This window comes from Galeopterus variegatus, unplaced genomic scaffold (assembly GCF_000696425.1).
Source record: "Galeopterus variegatus unplaced genomic scaffold, G_variegatus-3.0.2 Scaffold11299, whole genome shotgun sequence".
NCBI lineage: Eukaryota > Metazoa > Chordata > Mammalia > Dermoptera > Cynocephalidae > Galeopterus > Galeopterus variegatus.
The window spans coordinates 24,193-32,436 of record NW_007737410.1 but is presented as its reverse complement, the minus strand read 5'-3'; the positions used below and the strand labels follow the sequence as shown (position 1 = coordinate 32,436).

At 36.0% G+C, this 8,244-nt stretch overlaps 1 protein-coding gene across 1 annotated transcript; it reads left to right on the top strand.

The window, feature by feature from the left end:
* Window positions 1–1,296: 1,296 nt before the first annotated feature.
* On the top strand, window positions 1,297–3,470 carry TMEM155 (transmembrane protein 155). Its single transcript, XM_008594699.1, is given in 3 exon segments — window positions 1,297–1,370; window positions 1,501–1,638; window positions 3,235–3,470. Coding segments are annotated over 3 exon segments (393 nt in total). The 3' UTR covers window positions 3,416–3,470.
* The last annotated feature ends 4,774 nt before the right edge of the window (window positions 3,471–8,244 follow it).

Below are 8,244 nucleotides of genomic sequence, written 5' to 3'. Positions count from 1 at the left end.
TATTGAATCATCATTTTTCCAAGACCCAACATAGACTGATCTCCAAAATTAGAACTACTTTTGAATTCACGTGTTTAACTACCTTTATAAGTTCTTGACCTAGATCTAATGCTCTGACACCCACAATGGTGTAGGTTCTAGGCTTCTACATGTTGGCGACTCCATCCACTCACCTGGTTCTGACAATCACTATGCCAAAGTATTTTTAAAGATGAGGTAACATTTTTTAAAGGAAGACATACAAATGGCCAATAGGCACATGAAAAAATGCTCAGCATCACTAGACATCAGAGAAATGCAAATCAAAACCACATTGAGATATCGCCATTATTAAAAAGACCAAGAATAACAAATGCTGATGAAGATACGGGGAAAGGGGAACCCTTCTACACTGTTGGTGGGACTGTAAATTAGCACAGCCACTATGGAATACAGTATAGAGGTTTCTCAAACAATTACAGATAGAACTACCATATGATCCAGCAATCCCACTACTGGATTCATATCCAGAGAAATGGAAGTCTTCATGTTGAAGAGACACCTGCACTCCCATGTTCACTGCAGCTCTACTTACAATAGCCAAAATATGGAACCAACCTAAGTGTCAATTGGCGGATGACTGGATAAAGAAAATGTGGTATATATACACAATGGAATACTACTCAGCCATAAAAATGAATGAAATTTTGCCATTTGCAACAACATGGATGAGTCTGGAAAAAATTTTAAGTAAAATAAGCCAGACAAAGAAATAGAAATACCACATGTTCTCACTCATAATTGGCTCCTAGAAAGGAAGGGAGGGAGGGAGGGAGGGTGGGGGAGGGAAGGAGGGATAAAGGAGAGAATGAAAGAAAGAAAAGACCACAACAATGTGTTGAACTTTCAGAAGGAGAGAACAAACTAGAGACAGGGGGAGGGAGGGAGGGGGTTTGGGAATTGATAGGTCGGGTAAAGGGCATAAAGAAATATCATGATTTGTAAGAATGAATAGGCCAATAATAAATTTAAAATTTTAATAATAAAAAAGATGAGGCAAATATGAGTAGATATTAAAGCATTTGAAAAGTCAGGAACATTTAAAATAACTGCTCATTATATTAGTGTAACTTAATTATAGAAGATTCCTATATTTTATTTTCAATAAAATGTTTTTAGTGACTCTTCAACAGTGTTAGAAGCTGAGTTGACTTCTTACGTTACAAAGAAATAAGCCATAATTCTGTTCTATAATATTTAGTATTTTATTTCAAGTGTTCTTATTTCATTATTGTCTCTAAATTTCAGCTGTTTGAAATGACTTTAAATATTATTAGGACAAGCTTGATTTTTTCACTAATTTCCAAACTTGTAAGTATAATTGACCTGCAGTTACCTGGAAAGATAATTGTGTTAAGTTGAATGAGAATGACACCACACTCAAACCTGCAAAGCTAGAATGTCTATTAGAGTAGATTCCTATGTCTGAACTTCAATTTTAGAGCACAGCTGTAGATGCAGGACCATGCCATCTGGTGTGATTCTACAGAAAAAAAGATAAATTTCACCCAGAGGGTGCCATACACTGGCTTTTCTGGGAATGACAAGGTGCCAGGATTTGTTTTTGATTCACTTGCAGGGGTGAAAACTTGGATCTAGGTGAGTAAAAAAACATGCAATATGCTATTTTTTGCTTGACATTCCATGTTTCCCATTTTGTCTATAGCTTCAAAATAAGTGCAATAGTGTTAAATTAAGTGGCCAAAAAAAATTTTTTTTTCCCTTTTTGTCTTTTTTCATGATCGGCAACGGATCGCAACCCTCAGTGTCGCGCCCGTACCGGACCAGGACCGGCAACGGGATTACAACTCTCGGTGTTGCGCCCGCACCTCGCTCAGCCAGTGAGCGGCCGGTCTGTATGTGGGATCCGAACCCTCGGCGGGAGCGCCGCCGGCCACCGGGCCGGCCCAAGTGGCCAAAATTGTAAACATTGTAAATTGTTAAGCCATTTACAATAGCCAAAATATGGAAGGATATTTAATAGCCAGGATAGCGGGGAATGTTTATTTTTATTTTTCTAAACCATTCTAATCTAGGGACTTTTGGGATACTAAAGATTCTAATGTAGTACATAGAAAGTATCTTCAAAGAGCTGTACTTTGTTTTTAATTTTTATAGCTACTCTGAGGTGTTTGTGCATATTCAAGCTAAATCCACAATTAAAGTTCCAGGATCATGAGGATATCACTTTCTGGTGTCTGTGTCACCTACAAGGAAAAGTTAATTGAGATGTAATTGGAACGCTTATTCTATTTTAAGGAATGATGTGTTGTCCGATTCTAGAAACACAATAAAGCCAATTGAGTTATTTAACTAAAAAAAAAAAAAAATTGAGTTGTAGATTTTTTTTTTTTTTTAAAGATGACTGGTAAGGGGATCTTAACCCTTGACTTGGTGTTGTCAGCACCACACTCTCCCAAGTGAGCTAACCGGCCATCCCTATAGAGGGATCTGAACCCGTGGCCTTGGTGCCATCAGCACCGCACTCTCCTGAGTGAGCCATGGGCCGGCCCTGAGTTGTAGATTTTTGATGTAGTTTTCTTTTGTTTGAATCAGTGAAATAAAATTTTCAGTTCTCCATTTCTTATTTTGTTTACACAAATAAAAAAATACAGATTAAATAATCATCTGATTATCTGAGTAGTGGGTATCGTATCATACAGGAAGTTGAGTAATCAAAAGGGCAGACCTGTGTTTAGAACAGTAATCAGAATAGGCACTCAGAAGAAACTTCCTGATGGATTAAGCTAAAAAAAAAAAAACCCTCTTATTTTCCTTAATAGCACCTACTTTATATAGTGAGCCTGATCATTTCTGCCATTCTTGGTCTTTGTAGACAGATACTGAACACACAGTTAAGTTCAAGTTATAATCTTTATATTCAACCTTTGTTTTATTAGTATGACTCTATGAAGTTACTTGAATTTCTTGAATAGGTACAAATTCTTCAGGCAAGATTTTTTTTTTACTTTCAGATGGAAATCTCACTTTCCTGTTGGGAATCAAGATGGATTGCTATCCCAATAACGGAGTAGGAAGTTACTGAACTGAACAATGGCTTAAGCAAATTCAGGGTTTTGTTATTTTCTCATGTAGCAAGGAGGCTGGAGGTAGGCAACTGCTGGTGTTAGTTCAGCAGTTCACAGATGTCTGGCTTAAGGTGGCTGCTGAGGTTCCCTTGGCTTTTTCCTCTAGGTTCCAAGATGGTTCCTGCAGTTCCTCACAAGAAGAAGGAAGAAGCCTAAAGGGAAAATAGGGCATGCCAGTTTGAGTCCGCTTCCTTTTAAAGAGTTTTCTCAGAAGTCCAAAAACTTTTGCTTACATCTCATTGGCAAGAACTGTGTCATTGGCTACTGCTATTTGCAAGATTGCTTGAGAAAGGTAGTTTTTGTAGCTGGACATATAATTACCTTCAACAAAAATCCATGTTCTCTTAATAAGGAAGAAGATGGTGATGGATCTTGAGTGGACAACTAGCCTTTGGTTACAAAATACAGTTGTAAAGGAGCATAATGTTTGAAACAGATCAAAATGGTAGCTTCTTCTCAACTGGCAAAACTCCAAGCAATACTGCTCAGCTCTGAGTGAGCGGAGTGAAGACATGCCAGGTGTCCTTATGAAACACTTGACAGGACTGACCTTCTCTTTTAGCCAATATACTTGCTCCATATCAGGATATTCTAGAAGAGGACCTTGGGGACTTGCACTCTTTCTTGGTGGATATAGTCTCTTTATGGAGGTTTGGTATAAGACACAGAATGTTCCTCTTTGTTGCTTCCTCATGTGCATCATTTATCTCCTTTCTAATTTGCCTGTCAATTAGATTTTGGTGGAATCTAGGTTTGTGTCTTTGATCCCCATAAAAAGACCATCCCTTTCAGGCACGGGGGAGGATAATCTATGCAAAGAAAGGCTACCTTCTTCCCTTCTGTGACTCCACCACCAATCTAGAAATATCCTGGGAGAAGAATTGCCTCTCAAAGCTGCTTCCATAAGCAGCCTACATCCTGGCTAAGCAAAGGGAGAAGAAACACTTCCCACATCCAGGGCTTTCCAAAATAACTTTCTGTGATGCTATAAATGGCCTATGTTTGCAGTGTCCAATATGATAACCACTAGCCACATGTGGCTAGTGAACACTTGAAATGTGGCTAGTGTGACTGATGAAGTAAAATTTAAATTTTACTTAATTTGAGTTTAAATAGCTACATGGGATTGGTGGGTAGTATATTGGATGGCACCGTATACATCCTTCTCTTTCTTGTGTTTTAGAATCAGCTGGGAGAGGTGTGGGCTAAGTTATCTGCTTGGTGTCCTATGGTCTTCACTGTTCCACCTTGCCATTGAACTTGTCTCCCAGGGGCAAAGGAAAAATGGTATTTTGGAACCGAATTAAAGATGTTAACTTGATATATATACATTGCATATGTTCCTGTAGTAAATGGAATGTTTTCTTGGGAATAGATCCTGTGATTGATTTTACTGATACTGATAATAGAAAAATAGCAGTGCTGGTCCACTTAACCTTCCTAGTGGCCATTGTGTCCCTAATCAGAGTGATTCAGCAGACATTATTTTGTTCTGTTGTGCAGTTCATTCTGTGTTATTTTATTTTTGTAACATTTTGGTTGTTAAATAATTATTCTGTGTATGTTTTTCAAGACATTTAGTGATTTATATTTTTTAAAAGGCTGTGAAATAAAAAAAATTATATGTAACAGTTTTTTGTGTGATTTTTTGATGAATTATTATTATGAAAACGTTGTTAAAAGTTAATTAGGAGATTAATAGAAGGAAATACTTATTTTTATATCAGAATTCCTTTTAATGGACAAACCTATATGCCAGCTAATGTTGTAATTTTAAAATATCAAATATTCTTCCATTATATTCAGAGTTTGGGTAAAGTACGGAGGTTGTAGTGGTATTGGATTAATTCTTTTCTTGGGTATCTTGTTGTTTTTCCATATTGAACATCATTTGGACTTTGTTTCCCTACAAGTGCCTTGTTTTGGGATGTCTTTCATTACTGAGTTATAGGAGTTCTTGATATCTCCTAGACACCGTTCCTTCATCAGATATATACTTTGCAAATATTTTTTCCTAGTTTGTGGCTAACCTATTAATTTTTCTTAACTAAAATATGTATTTTTAATTTAAGTTTAATTTATCCACTTTTTTCTTTTGTGTTTATTGCTTTCTGTGTCCTTTCTAAGACACTTTTGCCTACCTCCTAGGTCATCAAAAATATTCTCCTGTGTTTTCTCCTAAGGTAGAAGCTTTATAGCTGTAGCTTTTACTAGGTCTATTATCCATCTTGAATTAATTTTTGTGTATGGTGTGAGGTAAGGATTAGCTCTTTTTGTTTTTTTTTTCTTGTGTACATAAATAGTTTGGGGTTTTTTTTTTTTTTTTCTTGTGTACATAAATAGTTTGGGGTTTTTTTTTTTTTTTCCCGTTGTTGAAAAGACTCTTCTTTTCCCATTGGATTACTTTGGTATCTTTGTCAAAATCAAATGACCATATAAGTGTGGGTCAATTTCAGTTCTCTGTTCTATTCCATAGGGTCATTATGCCATTTTCACACTGTCTTGATTACTGTAGTTTTATAGTAAGTCTTGGTATTCACTATAAAATGTTATGAATTCAAACTTTTGTAATAAATTCCCATTCAAAGGCTAAGTGTACATACACTGAAGCTTGAATAATTTAAGTTGAAAATGGTTACATACAATGAGAAAACCCCACCCACTTCCAACTTCATTTATTCCTCTGCTACTGATTCCACCCACAATCTGAGTCCAGATCTGGGGCAGCACTTTGTCAAGAGGGATACTCTTATGTTCCTACCTATCATGACAAGTAGGAAATGTCCTTTTTTCTGTTATTAAAGTCAAAAACAAACTATAATTTTTAAGAGGGACTTTTTCCTAGAAAGCTAAAGTGATACAAAACAAAACAAAAAAGCATGAGCCTCATGAGTCCCAGCTTCATTACCAACTTGAGTCTAGTCTGTCTCAAGTATCAGGACATTCATTTTAATTTTTTCCTCTCATCTCAGTGGTGTCTGACATTTGAGTGGTTGGATACTGTATCATGCTTTTTATAAATTTATCTGGAGGTGGTTTGATTGGCACCAAATCATTGTCTCAAGCCCCATTTTTACTTGCATTCAGTTTCCCAGATTCACTGCTTCTTGTCCTTTTGCACATCTCAACTCAGAACTCATTGCAAAGTCTTGACCCATAGAGAAAAAATGCAAGATCCCCTCTATTTCTCACTCCTGTAGTCTTATTCTCCTCAGAGCTAGCTGTTGTCAACGGTGGTGTATATCTTTTGCAGTGATTTTCTGTGCATTTGCCATGCATAATTATAGTCACATTTATTACATTTGCATGCACATGCACATACAAAAAAGGTTTTTTTCTTTTTAATGTAGATAGAATCAATCTGTAAATATTCTGCAGTTTGCTTTCTTCTCTGATATGTTGTAGCGGGTTGTATTTTCCAAAGGATGGCCACAACAGTATCTCCCATACTCTCACAATGTGACCTTGACATCTTGACATTGAGGGTGGGTCTATGTCCCCTCCCTTGCATCTGGGCAGGCTTGTGACAACAGAATGTGGCACAAATGATGCTGTGTGTTGTATGAGGCTTGATCAGGAAAAGCAATGCAGTTTCTCCATATTTGTATGGAATACTCGCTTTTGGAGTCTTAAGTCACCATGTAAGACTGGAATATCCTGAAGTCATCATCGTTCTTTGATGAAGCCTAGGCAGAGGGAGAGGCCCCTTTTAAGTGCTCTAGTCAAGAGCTGCAGGTAAGGTCCCAGCTGATGAATAACCCCCAGCTGTTGAATCCTCTTAGCTGATGCTCCAGACACCGTGGAGCAGAGACAAACCCGTCTCACCTTGCCCTGTCTAAATCCTGGTTGTTGTTTTCAGCCTGGAGCATGTCTTAAAAAGTTGTAATGAAAATAGAATAATTTTTATCATTTTAGATATTTGTATCATACCCTCAGCAATTATTTAGCAAATGCACACTCGTCATGGGTATTAAGTTTGTTGCCAATTTTTACATGTTGTATTCACAGAAGTTTGATTGCTGTGTCAACTGGTTTAGAAATATCAGGAACTGGTAGATACTGACAATCTTTTTCCTAAATGACCGTGCCGATATCTATCCATCCACTTCTCCACACCTATTTAACATAAAAGTTTGCCATTTTAATGTACAAAAACACAAAAACTTTTTTGATTTGATTTGAAAAATTATGTTTATTGGCCATTTCTATTTCCTCTTTTCTAAGTGTTTACTCATATCCTTTGTATCCTTTACCTGTTTCTCTAATAAGTTATCTTTTTGTAAGTAACTTTTATATATGTGTGTGTGTGTGTGTGTATATATAATGACTATACACATAATGAATACACACACATATAATGACTAACATATAAAATCACTGAATATATATATGAGTTATGTACGTATAGTTATTAATCCTTTGTCCGTTGAAAGTTGAAACTATTTTCTCCTGGTCAGTTGTCTGTGTTTTAACTTTCTTTTTATTTTATCAAACTGAAGTTTAAAATTATATATACACATTGTTTAATTACCATAACTGTATACTATGGTAGGGCAATTATCTTCCTTCATTTTATCTTTGTTTTTCAAGTTTTTCTTGGCTGTTCTTGTAGGGCATGTGTATGTGTGTGTGTGTGTTTCACATAAGAAGTTATGAATCAATTTGTCAATTTCCATTAAATAAAACTCATGTGGATTTTGGTTGCAATTCCATTGAATTTATACAATAATTTTAGGGAAGAATGAACATCTTCTTTTATGTCCTTTAGTGATACTTAGATTGTTTACCTCATAAGGGCAATCTTGGACATTTCTACTTTAGTTTATGCTTAAGTATTTTATACTTTTGGTTGATGATATATTGGGAGTATTTAGTGGCTATTGGTCATATAAGAAAGCAATTGAATTTCAAACATCAATTTTATGTCTGGCCCCTTATAAAACTCTTCTACTTATTGCAATAAATTTTTTCATTGATTTTCTTGCATTTTCTAGGTGGCCAGTCATATTGTGCAAATAATGAGTTCAGTCTTTTTGCAACCTGCATTTATGCAGTTTATTTCTTTTATTTTATTCATATTACAATGACCAGGACCCTAGTACAATGTGGAACATTA